The 22998-nt window shown below is 28.0% G+C and overlaps 1 protein-coding gene across 1 annotated transcript in view; it reads left to right on the forward strand.

Moving 5' to 3' along the window:
• The window catches only part of LOC132936669 (fatty acyl-CoA reductase 1-like), a 32400-nt gene extending 14823 nt beyond the window's left edge, over positions 1–17577 (forward strand). Inside the window, exons 5-9 of the mRNA XM_061003434.1 lie at positions 2201–2310; positions 7417–7609; positions 10953–11201; positions 16716–16976; positions 17087–17577. Of these exons, the coding sequence (XP_060859417.1) occupies positions 2201–2310; positions 7417–7609; positions 10953–11201; positions 16716–16976; positions 17087–17204 (931 nt within the window). The 3' untranslated portion in view covers positions 17205–17577. The remainder of the gene's footprint in view (positions 1–2200; positions 2311–7416; positions 7610–10952; positions 11202–16715; positions 16977–17086) is intronic.
• The last annotated feature ends 5421 nt before the right edge of the window (positions 17578–22998 follow it).

The raw sequence follows: 22998 nt of genomic DNA on the forward strand, positions 1-22998 counted from the left end.
GGTAACCATGGGCTGTACAAAATTGTGCAGCGAGCCACGTGTTTGACATATCAACTAAAGTATAGTGTATTTTTGAGGGCAAAATGACATTAGTGCCATAAGTCTTTAACGTAATTGGATAATAATTAAGAAGGTAGCTATATATTATTATTACCTACTATCGATTATTAAAACAATTAAACTAAATAAAAGAGCAGTGACAAATGAATAGCCGACCGTCATTATCGGTGATTTTTCAAAACCAATCCATCACGCTTTTGACATACGCAGTGGCGCCAAAATGTAAGCAGGCTAATCGTAATATATATATGTGTGTATTTTATGTATGCATGTATATATGGGGCCAAAGGGTCATATTATAATATTATATTATTTAATATTCTAAAGAACTAAAAACCCAAAAAGTAAGAAGTTTATAAAATAGCTGTTATGGTGTCGACTGATAATTATTCATTATCTATATCAGGCATGTCAAACAAACTGCCTACTGGTATAGTTTCTATATAATATAAATCAGAAATTCTAAAACTTCTTTTTTCACACACCACTTATATTATGGATCAGTCATCATATTGTGCCATTACAATGACTGAATATACAACTATATTCAAAATTTCAATACATATATTTAAAAATATTTATGTACCTACAATAATAATAATTTAGGTACATTAATTAATAATACCTATACAATTACTGTTATACCTAACAATTAAAAATGAAAATTGATACTTAAGTTAAAAATGTATGACAAAAATTATAAAAATTGTATATCTAGTAAATAATTTAAGAAATATACTTATGTCAGGAAATTCCTAAAACAAATATTTAAAAAAAAAGTTATTACTTCTTACGTTTCATATTAATTTAATCTGAAAAATATTGATATTTTAAAAAATGATAAAAATAATCTACTTTACTTATATAAACGTTTAAATATATTTTTTAATAAATAAATAACGTACCATCAACATTTGTCCAAAAATGATATTAAAAGATTAATGTTTTCAGTAAAAAAAAAAGCAAGCGCCCATAAATTATATATAAAAAAAAACGTCTAAATATCTATTAGAACAAAATATTATAAAGTTATTTGATTTATCAGATCTTTCTATTACCCCTTGTAATTAGGTAATATATATTTACACAAAACATAAAATAATATTAGATCTGTTACAAACATTAGTAAAAATATCAATTTATTATTATTGTGAGTGCTACATTATGGTTTCATAATATATATTTTAAAGTTGTATGCATCAGTTTCTAAATTGTGTAACAGGTCAACAAGACGCAAAAAATAAATAGGGATGCTAAAGTACACCCTGCCGTTCCCCAAATCTCACCACTCCTGTGACTTTATTAGACCGTCAAAATATATATATTATGTGGATGCCACATACAAATCACCTCCTCTAAATTAAATCCTCTGGGTAATGCTAAATAGTTCTCAAAAATATTATAAGGTAATATTAATTAATAATTAGATATCAGATGATCGGTAAATTTTTTTTCTCAGGCCAAGCTTACAAAATCCCCCAAATCGTTTCTTTTCTGTTAATATATCAATTAGGGTAAGATTAAATTAAATTTTTTTTAGTCTGATTGAACTTGGGTTAAAAAAAATAGTTTAACTTCACTTAGATTAAAAAAAAAATATGTTTCACCAAACATTTCTGAACAATAAAAACACTAATTTCCCTTCTCACTTCAAATTTAAGCATTGGCATGATAATAATTATTTTCATTTATATATTTTTTAATTTTAACTATATATTATTTAATGACATTTTAAATGCAGTTCAACCGTTAACTTTTTTTTAACCCTAGTGCAATTTGACCCGCATACTTTAATTAGGTAAAGAGTGCAATCGATCATCCCTATAAATTCAAATATCACGTAGTCGTACAACATCTCGACTTTCGAGCAGCATACGGGGAAATGGCTGTGAATTACTGACTGAAGTAATCGATAGACATATTATGTACCTATTATTATTAGGTATATTATCATATTATACCAGACAAGAAGTCCCTATAAATTGTGCATTAGTATAACTACGTTAATTTAAATTAACAACGACATTATATTACGTTGCGTATATATTGTGTTGTCGACACAAAACATGCATTATATTATAGTACCGAAATGTCAATAATTTGTTATCACATTAATCGCGTTTGTGTTGTTTCGATGAAGGTTTTTAGGATCGTTTCCAAACACATACACGCTGACAAAATTACTCGCCGAACAAATAATTAACGAAGAACGGAATAACATACCGGTGGTGATATTCAGACCATCGATCGGTGAGTGTTCTTAAAATTCATATTATTATAATATTGTATTCGATTTGTTTGAGACTAGGGTTCGTGGGGGAACAATATATATCTTGTAAAACTGAAAAAAATTATAATATTAAAAACGATAAAAATATGAATTATCTGGTATCAAGAGGTTGTATCAAAAGTCTTCATCAGATTTCATCCGAATCCATATTATATATTTTTAAAAAAAAGATGCAGGGGTGGGTTTTTTTCCCTCTAAATGTATTCTTAGGCTATCTATTACAATGTGGAACAATAAGCTTATTCAATGATAATATATAAAACAATGACATGGAAAACCGTGTGAAGAAGCGGAGGTACTTCAAACAGGGGAGGGTTGAAATAAAATATAAGTATTCTTAAAACAATAAATGTTTTATTGGTTTGCTTACAAATGTTCTAAACGATCCCCAGGGGTGTATAGGTCAGTTACTCGCGATTAACAATATAGCTGAGTTATTTAAATTGTCCATCAGTTTGTAAGCAAACGAATCAAAAATTGGTTATTTTAAGAATAGTTATAAGAATAACTAATAGTTTACTCTCCTGTATCTTCATTTTTTAAATAAATACGAATTTTTGAAATCGGATGAAGACTTTTGAAACGCCCCATATAAGCTTTATCGATCAAACCCCGAAACAACGATATCTTTGTATATATAATATAATATAATATATAGGGAGGTACCTACAAAAATAATTTAAAACTACAATAGCATATTATTCTCTATATATTATTATTTACACGGAATACGTTCCGATTTTCATTTATAAGTTCTGTAGGTATTTCTGAGTATACAATATCTTTATATTTTATTTATACTCCATAATCGTTTTTGTATCATTCGAAAATAAACTAATACAAATATTCCAGTCACGTATATAATATAGAGACGGATAAAACTCAAATATTTGTAAAATGTTATTTCAAAGGAATTATCATTTTAAAAGCATATTGGATCCCTAAATAATTTGAAATTTTCTCAGAATATATATTATACTTCGTATACGATTTTTATAAAATTAATATAAAGTATGAGTATAAAGTTATATATAGATACTAAGATACGTGAGCACGAGAAAATAACTAGCTAAAGCTAAGTATGTATTTTATTTGTCGAAATGTTATATTATGTATTTTACGAACGTTTTATATATTTGAATAAGTAATTGTGACAAGGCTTAGCAAGTTACTTAATTTTTTTAATCCGTTAAGTTAATAATATTATATTAAAAAATAAGTACAGTTTAAAGTTTCCAGTTAATTATCTTGTTTTTACTCGTCAAAGCTAAAACTTTTATCGTTTTTAATCAGATACGATTCATATATTATACAAAAACAAAAATGTACAGTCAAAATGATAATCTCTCCCGATGATAAGCTCTCCCAAGTCTGCAGTGACTTCGTTTGTACAACTATAATCAGGGCCGGTCTTAGGAGTGGGCGAGCAGGGTGACCGCCCAGGTCGCCATTATGTCATGGGCGCCTTCAGAGTTCAGATATTAATATTTTAATAATAGTTTTTGTAATTCAAATTATTTTTAATAATTCGAGTAAATACAATAATGTATAGCAAAAAATAAAAGATATCTTGAGAAAAGCCATAGCTGTCACAGTCTAACGAAAATAGATAGTCGAATCAATTATGCGGGTACTCCATCTTCACGCGCAATACATTCGAAAGTATATTTAATGCTTTTGTCTTCGTGGAAATGTGTGGATAGCACTTAGGATTCTATTGACAAATCCTGTTAAAGTTGCATCTGGAGAACGTAGTTTTTCGAAACTTAAGCTAATTAAAACATATGTAAGAACAACTATGGGTGATGAAAGATTGTCATCACTCAGGCATCACTTGCAATCTTATCTACTGAAAATTATATTGCTGAAAATCTCGATTGGACATTGGTTAATGAATTTGCAGAGATTAAAGCACGAAAAGTTTCACTAAATATATGAAGATTATTTGAATATAAACATACCTACCTATTAAATAATATATACTTATTAATATTATTATTATAAAAATGACTTTACTTTAAATTTATTTCAGTAATAAAAATTAATTAAAATAGTTTGTTTTTTATTCTGACTTCTGAGTAAAAAATACTTAACCTGAACTAGAGGGCGCATTAATTTTCCTTGCCCAGGGCACATAAGTTCCCTAAGACCGGCCCTGATTATAATTGTATCATTTATATATGAACTAACAAATTTATAATATAGTCGAGATATTAATGAAATATAAAATCAATAATTAAATTGAATACACGCTTAAATTAAATCATTGTAATAATACGAACATACAAATTTTAAAAAAGTCAAGTTAAATTATAGTAACTAATAAAATTATGTATTTCCTTTGAGTAAACATAATGTAGCTGAGAGATAGTTTACCATCAGAATTCTGGATAGTTTACCATAGTCTTAAAAATCAAGAGAGTTCACCGCCGTCTTTTGTATTTTACACATATTGGGACGCGTTTCGGATATACAAAAAAAAAAATCCAGGAACGCAATAAGTATGAAATTTTTTTTATACCTACCTATTTCTTTTCGGAACGCAACAACTTGTGTTAATTTCCGGTTGCAATCCCCTCGGGCTACGAAACACCAACGGGCAAATGTGGAACATTTTCGTGTTTGTAACATAAGTAGGTAGGGGCACTATAGGTATATATAAGATATACGCCATTGACTGTTGTAATAATAATGAAAACAGAAATAAATCACGTCGTACGATATACGAATTTGAATAATATCCTAACCAAACATAGACAGCGTACACGACAAACAAATTATGTAAATTTACAAAAGCCGACAAGAACTGAATTTTAGAAAATATTTTTCAATCTCCCTGTAAAGTGAATTTTGTTTCACATAAGTCAACCGAGTTAAAACCATATAAAATATAACCTCTGCCTGATTGTCTATACCCGAAGGGGTCGAATTTATAATAATTTGCATTTGCATTGTCGTGTAATTTGACACGTATGTTATGTTTGAAATAGATAAGTATCTACTTAATAGCGTATTGGTTTAGTTTTAAAACCAGCGACTTGGTACATATTTCGTAACTGTATCCGGCAAAATAAAAAAAAAATTAATAATGTTTTGGTATCTATAGTTGTAATAATATGCATAATACAACTCTAAGTCCAACTATATGTCTTGTATTAGGGACTTATTTTTTTCTAAACATTTTTCTTTAACACAAGTTCATAACTACCTACTTGAATTTTTCCATATAAACTCGTACTACACTAGTACAGAAAACATGTGTCAAACTTGAAATATTAACTTCGCTGAATATATTAAACACTTTTATGGGCTGCACAAAATATGTATCTAAAAAACATTTTATACAAATTTTAAATTGTATTCATTTCTTACAATACTATACAATACGTCAATACGTATTCAATTAGGTACAGTTCATCAGAAGATAACACATAAAAGTAACATAGTGTATTTTTTTTTATGTATATAGCTTTTAGTACTAAACTATGATAAACATATTATACTGTATACCTATCACTAACATAGGTATCCAGTATTTGTAATATAAAATGAAAATTGAAAATTTTTTTTTATTTATCTATTTTTACAGTTATTAATTGCCCATTAATATTGGTAGCCGTGGGCCATAAAAAAATTAGGCGATGGCAGAGTGTTTGACATTCATGTTCTACAAGTAGGTTCAATATATATAATATGAGATAGATTATATAAATAATTTCTATTACCTATGAAACATGAAATATTTTTACAAGTAATTCAAAATAAATACAAAATGTTTACTGAATTTATGAATGCAAATTAAAATGTGGCAAGTAGTACCTCTAATAGGTATGTATTAAATTTGATTCCAATAATAAAATATCAAAAATATCATTACATACGAATAACGATTCTGAGCGAAGGCGGTCTATCAGCCTATGTTACTAAGTATATTTTATTCTATATTTATAAATTTGATAGTAACATATTAGTTTATTTTACTATTAGGTAAATTGAAGTATTTATTAAATTAATTATTTATGATTATAATTACCTATCGTGTCTCTAGAACGAGGCTGCTACAACTAAAAATGGAAGGATTTTGAGTGAAAATAACTATAATTTTCTAATAGTATATAAAACTAGCTCTATAATAATATAACAACGCAATTTTAACGCAACATATTCAATATAGTTTTTTATTATACCTAAAAGACGATGTATCATCAATATTAAATTAATCATTTTTTTTAGCTAATTTTCAAAGAAATAGAGCTATGTTTACTTTATGCCAGTACGCGTTCTTTAATCTGTCCGATTAATCACTGAAGTTCAAGACTGCCTTATTTTGATTCTCGCTGTAAATAAAAACTAAAGTGCGTGTGATATGTTGAATGGATAACAGCAATGACAGTGTTGTGACTTGTGACGGTATTACATTTCATTATTTATGATTTTGCAGCCGTAATATATAAAACACATTAGTCTTGTATTTTCAAATAGAAATGTCTTACCGTCACGTCTCAAAATATAGCAGTTTTGCATTCACTTAAAAAATTGTAAAATACCATAAGTCTAACTTTTTGGGTTTAAGAGAGTAAATAATTTCATAATATTTGAAGAAGTCATTTTGTAAAGTACGTTTGTAAGACAGTAAAGAACTCTTTAAAGCATCTCTGATTTAAACTTCAAAACACTTTTTCTCAAAACCATACATTTTTAGTCATGGAAGTTTTTCCCTAGAAGTGCCATATAATTTACCCTATGTACCTATAGTATTATTGTCATTCATTTTTGAATCAATACCGACTTAAAGTAGAACGGTTTTGAAGAGGTAAGTGGTATAAATAGGCTAATAGCTTAAAACTAAAATAAATGGAAATGTCATTATGTAGGTACATAAAATATAACGATCTAGTGAAAAATGTCAAGTCTCCGTGAATGATATTTTTGAATTACAACAAATTTTTTACCAATATTAATGAACAATTAATTATAAACAAAAATTAATAAAAATAAAAATTATACAATTTTGTGTATAAACTATTGTCATCAGCATACAGCATACATTGTGTTATTCATTACAGTTATATCGTCGGTCAATGACCCCATCAAAGGATGGATAGATAATTTTAACGGACCGATCGGACTCATGATGGCATGCGGGAAAGGGATCGTACGAGTGACGTACGGCGATAAATCGATAGTTCCTGATTACATGGCCGTCGATATTTCCATAAAATCAATGATCGTAGCGGCTTGGCACAGATCTAAATCAAAGTAAGTACATACATGGGTTATGGGTAATTATTCGACAGGATAATTATATTTGTTAATGTCGCGTTGCAATTATTGTAGAATACAACTGTAAATGATTACAAATCTCCTTCGGTGGGTGGGTTTATAGTCTGTAGTTACTTTAGAATAATTTTCCAGTCCAAAGTGGTGCGCAGGCAATGCTATGGTTCGGTTTGTTAAATATTTAAATCAGATGCCCCCTCACCAGTAATGCTGCAACAGCAATAGTTGTTCAGAATAGACGAAAGTACGGTAGAACTTGGGCGTTAACTCGGGCTAATAATTCTCAGAATTCAAAATCAGCCGCCCCACGTCTTAATGTCGCAGTATATATGATTATTAATTATTATTATTAAATTGTGTTAAACCTCCGCGACATTGGAATTTAATTCGGGCGATTGTAAATTGAACTCACCCATTATAGTGGATAGGAATTAAAAAGCATTTAAATATTTTTCAAACGGGTATAGTAATTTGCACCCGCATAAGTGGGTTATGGGTATAGTATCAAAGTGACCAATAATTTTATTCTTCAATATCTATTTTAAACATGTTGCATTACTATTATGGTGATATGAAAATATTATAACTTACTAGTTGAATTACCCGTCGTTTCCGGGTTTAAGTATATAAATGTATGTAACCTGGCAAGATTAAATTTTGTTTAATCTATTGAAATTTAAATTAATTAAGATTTTTGAAATAATATTTTATACATATTAATTTAGTTTTTAAGATAAAAATTATTATCATAACCTATTCTATAAGTTATAGCTTTTGGCGGCCGAAGCTTTGTTCACGATAAATTTTAGCACTGAAGGTTCAAAATAAATGTTTTACTAATAGTTTTTCAAAATTTTATCTACAAAATTTCTTTGTTGACAATGTTCTTCGCTGATCTATTAGTAGGCGACAAAATCACCAAGCTACTGGGTGAGCTTACGCGTGAGCAAGAACTGCCCATGTGAAAAACAGTTTTCTCGCAAATCTATTCCTGCAAATTTAAGAGTTTGGCCTTGAGACTTGTTTATAGTCATTGCAAAACAGACTTTGAGGGGAAACTGTAATCATTTAATTCGAACGGATGATCATTCGGAATTAAAGGGATTCGTTAGCCTCGGAATACACAGGCACCGTCACCAACAATGGGGACAACAGTATGTTGTTCAAGTTCTCCATTAACTAAAAGACTTTCTTTAGCCATTTCTTAGGTAATTAAATTAAACAACGTTAAATTAATGCTCCTAACAACAAAAACCAAACACGAAAAATCTAAAAAAACTAATCAGGCAGTAAGCTGTCTTACGTTACACTTGTATACCGAAACCGTTTACCGGTCCTTTATCGAATGCTAGGCTATCGCTACTTAATGACAACGACAACGTGGCCAAATACATATAATTTACAGCACGTGGACATACATTTTATATCGTTAAGCAAACGTTTACGTCACTCGCAGATATAAGCCTATAAATATAATATGTAGGATAATCACTAAACTTCTATCGTGAAAATGACAACAGTTCTACCGCGGCTCTATCCACCAACAACGCGTTTTTATATACAGATATATACAGATTATATTATATTTTGTGCCGTACAAATCAATATATGATATCAATATAACACTATCCAATACCAATTACCAATCGATAACAATGTATTTAATTTACTGCGTAGTGCGTAAAATATAATATTATACGATGTCAGATTAGGATATAGTAGTAGACGACAGACGTACAGCATTTACACAACAGGAGAATACGACGTGTGAAAGATAAGTTCACGTCTTCACCAGTCACAGATCCGCACTGTCAGTGACGACGACGTGCAACGTTCGTACACGTGTGCATGTACGAAAAGTGGTGGGGGGAAGATATGGGATGGTCGGCAATGGGTTTATTACGACTGAAGTATTATATTTCCGTACTTTTATCATGAAAACGACAACGCCAACGTCGTGGCTCGTAGATTTATCAACCAACGACACCCTGAAATCGCTGTAAAGTAAGATTAAGATTTGTATAATTGAGCTAGTCGGTGTTTTCTATACAACTTATAAATAATACTATAGCCACGGAACAATTCATATCTACACGCTGATAAAATACACACACAAAAAAATGGTCATAGTACAGGTAGATGGAAACCATCTGGCCGCCGTGCCGTACCGTATTCCCGTAATCGGTCGACTGCTATTGTTATTATTATATGAATATAGATATACAAATTGCATGTAAAAAAATATTTTTACCGATTTCAACCCTTTAAAATCAAAATTTCGAAAAATCCTTTCTTAACGCATGCCTACGTCATAATAGCTATCTGTATGCCAAATTTCAGTCCAATCCGTCCAATGGTCTGAGCTGTGCGTTGATAGATCAGTCAATCAGCTTACTGTTTTATATACACAGATTACATAATTATTACCATTATTATTATTATTATTATTATTATTATTTACTCTATAATACCTATATAATTTACATAATAAAAATAAAAATTGTGGCGTAGTGTGATCAGGTCCGTACACTCAACTGCGGAAGTGCTCTGAGTGTATTGGCCGGTGTTGCTAGCTCTCAGATGAGTGACCACCCGGGATTTGTATCTAACAAATCCTTACCAAACATATACTAACGTGTTTCAACCAGGGACTGGAACCGAACATAAAAAACCAGTTCTCGTACCTGAACCTTTAAAATATTAAGAACCAGAACCGGAACCGAAACATTTATTTTAATAAATAAAGTACCGGAACCGAACAGGAATTTTTAAATTAAATGGTTTCTTTTAGGTTCAAAAATAAAATTATTTTATTTATCATAATTTAATGGTATTACTGTTTTGTGTATAAACTATGTATGATCAATTTTCTAATATGTCTCATACTATTAATTAAAAGCGCATTCCGGATAGGCATTTAAAATTACCATACTTTTCGGTACCTAAATTATCTGGAACCGGTACCGAAATTATTTGGAACCGATACCTTTATTTTTTATTTATCAAAAACCAGAACCGAACCGGAACAGTTAATTTATTTTTGGAGAACCAGTACTGAAACCGATACTGATAAATTCAAAAGGTTCCAGTCTCTGGTTTCAACCAACCGTTCCAACCGTTCCCTCCTTAAAAACAGAAAACAGTTTATGGATATAGTTTCCGGGCTTAAGCTCAATAAAAAAAATTATAATTAAAATTATATTACCTAATATATCTACCCAACCACCCATAAAATTTAATTTAAAAAAAATAACTTATACAGATGCGATAGGTCATAATAATATGTAGGTATTATTATCTCGAATTATTTTATTTTTTTCAGTTGGTTGGAGATGAATGATGCTATTCCCGTTTACAACAGCGCATCTGTATCGAAATCTGTATCAAACGAAGAACTATTAGATTTGGGCATGAAAACTCTTGAACAATACCCATTCGATGAAATGTTGTGGCGTCCATCGATTAAGTTTACGACCTGCTTTTACTACTATTACATCTCCACAATTATCGAGCAAGTCTTACCGGCGATATTTTTCGATGCACTCTTGGACCTGATTGGGAAACCGCACAAGTATGAAAACGTATATCAACCTACTTACTACATATTTATGTATTATTAGATTGTATTGAAGCATTTAATGTCAACGCAGAAATTAATTTTGCTTTCAACTCTATTATAATATTATACAGGTGGCCTTTCAGCTGACATATTTTGTTTACTAACTGTAAAATTAAAACATCATATAATCATTCAAACCTTTGACTGTTGACACCTACCAATCAGAGTTTATGGGCACCCAGTGACGTAGTAAAGGGGGTAATCATGAGGTGGATGCCTCTGAGTTTTTAAGAGGTGGTCATGGGTGGGTAATAGCCAGATGACCACCTGGATAGGTGATAATTTAGCATTAACTATAGTAAGGCTCTACATATAATGGGTATGCTTGCCACCATTCTGTGACTCATTCATCAATGATAAAATGATAAAATAAAGGGGGAGAAATTCATATTCACATAACATTATTAGTCGCAAAATGGCGGCGTAGCATACCTGTATCTATAGTGCCCTAACTATAATACCTACCCACCTATTTTAATAAAAACTAAAACAAGTATAGTAACAACTTACAAATATTACAGTAAATGCCGTTATTGAGTTATTGGTGCTGCATAAGGTAGCCTCTGAAAAACCTATAAACCTATAATATTATTATTATATTCATGATGTTATAAACGTTGATAATTTATACACATTTTGTGTATCGGTTTTTAGACGCTAAGTTTTGAGAGCTAGCTGTGTACTATTTCCAACTTGAAACGAAAATAATCTTCCACGTTTCAGGATTTGAAGGGTTTGTGCCAAGTATAACTTTCGGAAAAATGATTCATTATTTACACACCCGTTGGAAAATTATTCACTGGGTCATCCGTGGTAAACATATTTTTCGCAAGAATTCTTGATCTCAATTTAATCGTTTTATCATGTAGAAAACGTATCGAAGTAACATTATGTTTATTTACCTATCCTATCTGGTCGATCTTTTTAGAAATATTGTTTGATTGTAATAAAAGTTAACTATAGCAATATCGGTTGATCACGTGTATAATCTTAAACACTTTTTTACGCTTTATATAATATTAAATAAAGTATTTATTAGAGAAGAAAAAAATAAAATTCTCCTAGAAATTAGGAAAATCGACTTCAATTTTAAAATTCAACATTTACCAACGCGCAACGGCTCAATAATATTGTTTTTTGGTAGATAATTTCGTTTTTATAAGATTGTTTCACAGCCTTGCGCAACGACGTGTAAATGAAATGCGCAAACGGTGATCCTCTGCACGTATAATTCTAGGTAGGAATCACAATTTAAATCGTAAAAATGTAAATCCGTTACTTTAAATAGAAAAAAAAACGTAAATGATGTTTAACATCTAATTAGTCAGAAAAAATATTAAATAGATATATTTTGTGCAACAATATAAAAATCATAAAATCAATATATTAATTAAAAATTAAATTTCAATTTCAAACCCTAAACTATAAATAACACGAAACGGGCGTGCTATTGATCGTACCGCAAATTCCAAGAAAATCCGAGAATTTGTTTTCATCTATTAAAGATTTATGTAATACCAGCATTTTCTACGACAGCTCACAAAGTTCAAAAAAATGAGTATGCGTTGGTATAGACTTACAAACAGCAGATTTTTATGCATGGAATGTTGTACCTACGTCGTGTTTTCACGAGTTAAAAGAAAAGGCATTTTAAAAGAGATTTTACCGCAAGAAAATCCTCGTCACACTATTCATATTGAAAAAACATTAAATAATACAGACTATTCTATATTATTAGTACGTATAAAGTATAATCATGAACAAATAGTTTTCGATGATGAAACCTTTTTCTTTAACCCCAGACGACTTGATCCTGATTTAAATACCTGTCCTAAATTCATCCGAAATCCCTGATTTAATTAAACTCGTCGCCAGTTTAATTCTTGAATAAATTATCCTTATTTTTGTTTTGTTATTCTCAAAATAAAGACAGTTGTAAAAAATAATCTAAAAAATTGTTATTCAAACAAATATATAGAATTATAATACTGCCGATTGGCGTCAATAAATAAAATAAATAGATTTTGAAAAACGTATCCCGAACTAAGCTTAGTCACCAGGTACTAGTTATAACTGATGATGCTATAAAAGGCACTATAAATTATAGAACATACTACAGATTAGATAGGTATCTTCACCGCACCGAATGAATGCCTTTCTAAAAAAATAATAAACACTATAGTATACTTATCTGAATATGACGTGTCGTGTAAAAAGTACGCTGAATCCAGATTTGAGATTTGTCGACCAAATTGAAAACAATTAAGCGATAGGTACTTTCTTTCTTTCCGGAATATTAAACAAATTGTATATATGGTTAAGTAGGTACCTACTTAATGCCTCCATACCATAATAAGGAAATTGGAATGTGGTACCTATACATATTTCATCCGTCGAAAAAATTCAATGACATTAAATGACAATCAATTTAATAATAACTGTCTTGAATAAATTTTAGATTCTGAGCAGAGTTATAAATGTATTGGTTTTACAATGATGTGTATTTTTTTATTTGTGTGTGTCATCACCCTAATATGGGACGCTTATAGGACACTAAACATTTTTACAAAATATTCACTCGATTTCTCATAAAGCAATTTTCTTATTTTGCTGTGATTCAAAAACAAATAACTGTGGATACTTGAAATTTACACCATATGTTTATTTTATCAAATACTTGATAAAATTTTCAAAATATTTTAAATTTTTTTAGTTTTTTTTTTAAATTTTTCTCTTTTTAATTTAATTTGTTGTATCAAAAAGCATGAGAAATACAAGACTCCTGGTATATTGTCACAAAATCAGTTGAAAAATATTAAAAATACATAGGCACACACTTTTCTATAATCATTTAAAGTATAAATTTCGACAAAATGTATCAAATTTAAAATTTAAAAATGATTTTGTAACTAAAAATTTATAAAATGTTCATCTTTTATAGCTAAGGGTTGAAAATTTAAAACAAAGTTCCACGTAAATAGGTGAATAAATGACTTTATTTACAATAATATCATCAAATACACTTAGAAATATATGACATTCATATAATAGTTGTTGAATTGTTCATGTACATTGTTGGCATTGGCACAATTTATCGAAATCAAGTAGTTATGACCAGTGTTCGGACTTATCTAGATACATTTATCTAGATAAATATCTAGATAATTATTTGTTCATATTTCATCTTATTTAGATGAATAGTTACAAGATATCTAAACGTTCATCTTAGATAATTTTTTTACTAATCTAAATAAATTCATCTAGATACATTTTTTATTGATAAAAATCGCGAAATTGTACAAACACATTTTAAATATTTATACAGATTCTCAAACCAAGTTTATGGTTTATAAATAATGTAATTATTTTTATTCATATCATTATTATGTTCCTAATGTCCAACTAAATAATACCTAAATTTAAAACCCATTAAAAAAAAAATTGTATCTTTTTTTTATCTAGATAAAAAAGTATTTATCTTTATCTTTATCTAGATAAATAGGAGTTAAGTTATCTTTTATATCTATCTAGATACATTTGAGTTGCATTATCTTTATCTTTATCTAGAAAAAAAAACTTATCTAATCCGAACACTGGTTACGACGCCTATTATACCACTGCAATACCAATAGGAATAATAATAATTAATAGGCAAACATTATCGACAAATTCCAATACATAATATTATACTCGTCTTGTTGAACTATAAGTATGATTTTCAAAAAATAATAAGATATTGTTTGACGAACATTCAGTTTAAATTTAAAATATACATTTTAATAATTGTGTATAGATTGTATATTCTCTAATAAAAATTTAAAAAAAAAAAATAACTTTAATAATTATATGTTTAGGTATACTAAATGTTGTATCACTAGTAATTTTGTAGGTAATAAACTATAATACCTGTTGCACAGGCATGATAAACTCAAAGAATTAACATGGTCAAATATATTACTAAATAGTTTATTAGGTGGACTGCACATAAAAATTTATCGAAAAAAATATTTTATAAACGTTTTAAATTGTATTCAATATCTACTTACAAATTACAATAATTATACTATAGATAGGTACAATACTTATTCAATTACAGTTTAGCAGAAGATAAGACAGAAAAGTAACATAATGTACAACTCTCACTAACATTATCGTTATTACACGAAATGAAAATTGGTATAATTTGAGTTTATCAATTTATTTTCTTTATTAATTGTCCAATAATATGATTATCCGCGAGCCATAAAAAAATTAGCCGGGAGCCTCGTGTTTGACATGCCTGCTGTAATATATTATCCAGTGGCATAATTAGGAATTTGCTTTAGAGGTGAGGTGGGTTATACATTTTTAGTAAAAATATGTAAACCCCATACCATCCACCAATAAATTCTTAAACTCTATATGAAATAGAATTTTTTAAAAGAATGTCAGTTTAATATTTGTTTTTCTTTCAGATCCACCCACTTCCACGTCTAAACGTGACAGAAAAAAACGCATTCATGTAAAATCGCTTTTTACGATTTCCGATTACTCTAAGAGTAAAATCACTTATTTTAAAAATTATAAGGAATAATATTTGTGAGGATTTGACATTTTGGTTTATATTTTATTATTATTTGACATTAAAAATAAAAAATAATAATTTAGTAAATTTAAATGAATATCAACATAATATATAAATATTAGGTAACAATATTAATATTGTTTTGAGACAATATATTTTAGACAAATAGATAATATTATGTCGAACCTTTAAAAATTTTATTTTTTACAATTTTTGGCAATGTTGCTCTAAAATTACTCAAATAGGTACATAAAAAAAAAACAATTTTGTGTGAATGCGTTTTTTCTAAGTTGTGAGTGGGCCAGATAGAGAGAAAACAAATAGTGAGTGGTCATCCTAAAATTATAGTATATTATGAAGTACAGCTTACCATAAAATTATATTAATTATAATATATAAAATGTAACTATTATAAATTAATACAAACAACATGAAAATGGTATTTTTGGAGCTTTTAATTATATCTATGTGATATTATAATAGTTTTATAAAACTAGAACCAATTTTTAGAATTTGGAGAACCGTATATTGCAACTACATGATTAACTTAAATGTTCCTATAAGCAGGCAACATACCTAGTTAATACTTAATACAATATCTAATAGAATCTGCCATAAACATATTCCATCTAATTAATATTATTAGTATCTACATTAAAAAAAAATTGTATTTATTTAGTATTAAAAATTATAATTTTCTTTTAGGATTTGAAAATATTATTTTAAGCATGAATTGCCACTTACTATAATTTAATCGAAATGTCAACAGTTGAGAATAAAAATTTTAGGGGGATGTATCAGGATTCCTCTCCCTTAATTACGCCACTGAGCATATTTTATTATCAATTAATATTTGAAGATAACTTTTACTTTGTAAACCGATATACCTTTTTCCGTTTTAGACGCTTATTTCCTTTGCAACAAAAAATCTATGTTGTAACGATGGCATTGTCTTACTTTACCACAAAGTCTTGGAAATTTGAAAACTCAAACTTTTTGGGATTAATTGATAAGATACCAGATGACGACCGCAAAGAGTTTGACTATGATTTCAAAGATGTAGACATCACCGAGTTCATAAAAAATGCAACGATCGGCTCTCAGAAGTATCTGTTTAACGTCGACGAGTCAAAACTACCGTTTGCGAAAAAGCTATTAAGCCGGTAAGACGTCTTTGAATTAATGTAATAATTTGATAGTATTACATCACTGAAAATATATTCATTACAGGGTATATGATTTAATAAAATCTTATTTAAATAAACATTTTCAGGTTTATATGGATGGACAGAATATTAAAAGCATTCGGTGCAACAACTTTGGTATTCGTTTTATTCTATTTTAATATCATACCAAGAGCATTCTTCCCCAATTTATTTTGTTGTTTTTAATTAATTTAGCCGAATTCTTGTTTTAAGAATAATTTACTTGTCGGGAAAATTTGTTTTTCATATTTATATAATATATATGTGTGTGTAACTATTCGGTATGATGATTGTTCTTGTTTTTCGTTTCAAAATATTGTTACAATAATAAATAGCCCTGAATGTAATAATTTAGTGTTCACAATAACTATTTGAAAACCTCATCAGGTCAACATCAAAACGACATAAAATAACACGATAATTTATACCATAAATATAGTTGTTAACACTAAGAATCAATATTATATTAGCTTGTATTTTTTGCTTTTATTTATTTTAATTTATGTTATAATTATTTAAAGTGAAATAAATATACGTATGGAGTATCTACATATACCTACGGATGGCTGGTTGTTACATCAAATTCCATATAACTTTGGTAAGAATTTCTTTGTGCGAGCAGTAAATATTATGTTAAGCCGTTATGGTATGATAAAACTTATATAAAGCACACGCACGTTTATAGATATGATTTAGTGTATACTGCAGTATAAACATAGGTACTAAAAGTTTATAAAAAAAATAGAGGGAAAGTATCAAGTATAGGTAACCACTTTGCTGTGATGCAGTTGTGAGTGTACATTTTTATTGAGTAAATAACTATAATATGTATTGTATATGTTCAATTTAAATTCGATGATACATTTTATGTATATTTTACTATTACAGTCAGACTTGGTTAACTCAAAGTTGATGACACTGGTCAAAAAAATCAAATTATCCAAGAGTTCAAGATATTTAAGGGCAATAAAATAATAGAAAATTCTAGGAACCGGAAAAAAGTTCGAGGTATCGACGATTTCGAGATAAAAAGTTTTGTTAACCAAGTTTGACTGTAATAATACGGTAGGTTGAATGAGAATCAAAAAAGAAAAAATATTGAAAAGTACTGGGAATTGTTGACTTTTACCCACGAAGTACCTACGAGATCAAATTTGCTACCAGAAACCACCCCCAAAGTGGAAAAGTGAATCATTTTTACTACTCCAAAAGGTGATAACTGATGACAGAAAAAAATAAAACCACATATCATTATAAAGTTAATATATTATGCATTGCTCCGCTCAGGATCTAAAAAATAGCTAGGAACACCAATAAAATATATAAGTTGTTGGACGACGGAATAAGAGAAAACAAATTGAGAGAAATTTCTGTTATGTACCTAGGTATACTAGCACCTATACAAGTGTCCATGACAAACTATGAATTATAATCTTAAAGTGACGGTAAGTATTTACCAACATAATAATACACAGAAAACAGTATTTTTGTTTAGTTACTTATCTATGTCTTACTTCACTGCTTCAATAATATCATCTAAACTTTAAATATGCCCCTACTATTAATTAATTAACTAGCTACTCGTTCAAATATTCTGCTTTGTAATATGAAATCCAAATACCTAGGTAACTGCATCAGTAAATGAATATAACCAGTGAATGAAGAAGACTGGGCTTTTTTTTAAATAATAAGAATATTAGTGGAATCTCCCTTTAAAAAAAATTATTATAATTTAAGAAAATTGAAACAATGGTACACTGTACTATCGTGAAGTTACTAGCAATATCGGTTTGATAGTAAATAAAAACATTTCCCTCCATTTAGTATCACCGGTGTTTTTATCAAATTGTTTAATTTTACCTAATAACCTATTACCGCTAGTGATTGAATCTTTAAAAATATAACTAGCCATTCATACCAGGATTTATTTAATTATTTATTCTATCAGAATAACGTTTATTATTAATATTTTATTTTTTAATTTGTTATTGTATTATTTTAACGGTGTTCAGACACTGGTCTACGAATGTAGATATAAACCAGTGAATGAAAATAATATGTTCATTTATTAACTATTATTATTATTATATTACAAATGCAATATAATAAAATATAATAAAATAATTATTATTAAAAAGCTTAATGAAATAGCTAGTAAATGAAAAATAAATTAAGTAAATGAACATGTTCAGGAAAACTGGTTATTATAAACAAATAGGTAATTAGTTAAAATTCATGCTTAAATTAAATTTAGATTTCATCAAAACATTATTTTACAGACCTTCTTAGGTCTCAAATTATAAATATACATAAGCTTTCTAATGTGAAAACCCTCTTAAGTGTTCATACTTAATTAATACATTAGGTGCTGTCAAAAGTAAAACACTTAAAATATAATAATAGCCATATAAAGAATAGAAAACATTTTAGGTGCCACAAATGTAACAGCCAATGCCATAACATTAGGGGGGGGGGGGGGGGGGTCAGGACTCTGGACCCCACACCTCAAAATATTTTTAAATTAATACATTTTTGGCAGTGAATATTATATTTAATATCATGAATAATTATATTATATTTTGGATATAGCAGTAATAACGAAAATGGCTTAATGGCAAGAATAAAGAGTTTTTATATTTTGAACGTACAAATGATGCAAGTATATCCACTATCGGTATGGCAGTATCTAAATAAAAAAATCTTGCACCCCCACCCGCCCCGAAAATTATTTTTTTATTATGGTCTGTGTTCCATCGTTACAGTATTCGGTATTTTTGCAAGATATATCGTTACCTATTCTATTGGTTATATTTGGAATCTTATAAATAATCAAATAGTGTGATATGCACTATAATAACTAATAACATATTTAATATTTGCTTACTCATGCCAAATAATGATCGTCAGTAGGGCCCGGAACTTCATGCATTTCCACGATTTTACTGCAACTAAAAAATTGCTAGATCAAATTTGTGTTAATGCTTACAACAAATCAAAATCCAAAATTTTATTTTCCATATTTTTGCATATTTCGAGGTTTTTTTTATTTATATTATACATATTTTTTTTTAATGTTTTGTTGTTTTCTGTATTTATTATATTATTTGATATTATGATCCAAAATTTAAATAACGTATAAAACTTAAAATGCTTTTGATGAAAAAAAAATATATATATACTTAATCAAATAATCCAATAATAAACAAAATATAAAATGTAGGTATATAATAATATTATAGTTGCGTCTGGAAGTGGCCCAATGGTATATGGACATGTTAATATAGACCCATATTATATTTTTTACCTGCAGGTAATATGTTTAATTTTTAATATATTTTAAAACTTTAAATACGCACCAATTTTATTATAAAGTGAAACAATATTCTGTTTTGGACTATGAAATATAAACATATTGTGTCATTCAAAAATGTAAATACTTTAAAAAAATTATAACGATAAAAAATATAATTTTTGTGCCCATGACATGAGTATAGATTTGATTTAACTTATTGTATTGGTTATTTATACCAAATAATTTAGTGACTAAACTTTAAGAATACAAATACGATTATATTAACTTATATTAACTACAAATGTTGCTATTTAATAGTAACAAAAAATATAAGATATTCAACATTTAGGTATGTAGGTTGTATAGGTATAGTTACGGAACTTAAAGTTGCCGTAAAGTCTCCATAAAGTTTTGATCGAATAAAATGTATAAGTTTTAAAATAGAAGCAGACGAAAGAGTATATTACATATTTCTATATATATATATATATATATATTATAGAGATCGCGTGTAGAGCAGTAAATTAATATACCGGTGGATGTCGAGATGTTTAGGTAAATACGACAATTAATACACTGTATAATATATAATATATATATATTTAATATTATGACTTACATTAAATAATTTATTTTTATGATTTTAATAAGAAGTAAAACATTGATGTACAAAGAAAATTATTTTATATTTTTTGTAAACATTTGTTTACTGTTTTATTAAAATTAAAAACACTTTGATATAGCTGGTATTCGTGTAAAAAGTTTTATGATCAATATAAGCCTATAGCAATATAGCCTATAGCTTTGTGTTAGAAAATTGTAAAAATAAAATATACAATTAAAAACCCATGAATTCCCCCAACATAACGTTAAACAATATTTAACTACCATAAATCAGTTTATTGATATTGTATTTAAGTAAATATATGTGTACCTATTTGTCATAGTTTTGTAAGTATAAATAGTAATAGATAATATTGACTTTTATACCCAAGTACGGAGTACTATGGTAAAATATAAAAACAATGATAATAAATAATACCCAACATACAAAACTGAACATTAAGTATACATTTATAATTATATACAAATATACAAAAATTAAAATCTTACCTTATCCTAATCCTACCTACCTACATGGCTACATGATAATATTACAGATTAAGTATTATACATTTGTACCTAATACATATTCATTATTAGATAATCAATTTTCTCGCAGACGTACGATATTTTTAAACCAATTAATTTTGGTAGTACCTACCTAGGTTTATCAAAGATCAATATAATAAAATATTTAAAATAATAAATTACTCAAATCGGTCTGAATTGCTTTTCTTATCTATGGTTTAAGAATAAAACAAAATTATTTCACAAGATTATGTAATTTATTTCTATAAAGTATAAGCTATGTAATTTGTTTGAAACTTTGAATAGTTTATTATAATTTTTAATTATTAATGTATAATCAATGGTAATATAGCCAAAGGTACCTATATATATACAGTATACATATTACATATTATTATTTAATATTTTAATATGTTTAGAACTCGCATGTTAATGACCACCTTTAGATACTCCTTGCGGGCCTCGTGCTTTTTACTTTTTTACGGCCTCTCGTCCAAAAAATAACATTGGAAAATTGGTTTCACAAAAAATTATGTTATTTCGTAACATTTACAAATTTAAGTTTCATTGTGGAATAACGAAGGAGTTACTTAGAAATAAAGTGGCCGTGATGTAATTAATATGTAATTACTAATTATTGAATAATTACTGTCACGGTAAAGCATAATATAACCTATATATATGATAATCATAATTATGGGGAAAATATTGAAGTATGGTTGGACACCACTTAAAGTACAGTAATACTTTCAGAAAACCAAAGAAACGTTTTTTTGTTCCCTAGGGCTTAGAATCAAAATGAAAATATTCGATTTTAATTTAAATTTCACACTTATCGATACTTGTTATTTCTGATATTTAAATTTAAAATATCAATTTTACATTTTTAAGATTTTAATTTAGTGTGTATTTTAAAAAGACAACTGTAAGTAGAGAAAATATATATGTTAGGCTTCGCAATTATTTTCATCTGGGCATGAAAATATTATTTTTCCCCTCGTTAATCCCAAAAACAGCCCTGTACGATGACGCATTGTTTTTAAAGATCATAAAGGTGTATTAAAAAGACAAGAAGGAACTTATACATTTAATAAAACGCATCTATTTCACTACCTATCCTAAATAAATAATTAAAATAATGTTAGTTAACATAAAATTAACGCTTGTTTATAGACAATCGAAAAAAATCGTTAACCACCACCAACTCGTCATATTAATATAATATATTCTAAGTATCTTATTGTATAGTAAATATACTGCTATACTTCCTAAAACCCTACAAAATACCGATGTGATATGAATATACATAAATTCCATTTATAGTCATAGTTTAAATGAACATATATTTGAATGCTCCCAAAACATTAATATATTAACATATTTAAATACAACACGAATAAAAACCAGTAGGTCATATTACTGTTCATAATAATATGTTAATTATTTCAAAAATTGTAATACAAGCTAGTGGGTACCTCTACTAAATTCTATAGAATGTTTCGGGAGTATGGCAATTGTATAATAACAACTGCACAAGTTGACTATTGTTGTATTATA

Source organism: Metopolophium dirhodum, chromosome 1, assembly GCF_019925205.1.
Source record: "Metopolophium dirhodum isolate CAU chromosome 1, ASM1992520v1, whole genome shotgun sequence".
Classification (NCBI taxonomy): Eukaryota; Metazoa; Arthropoda; class Insecta; order Hemiptera; family Aphididae; genus Metopolophium; species Metopolophium dirhodum.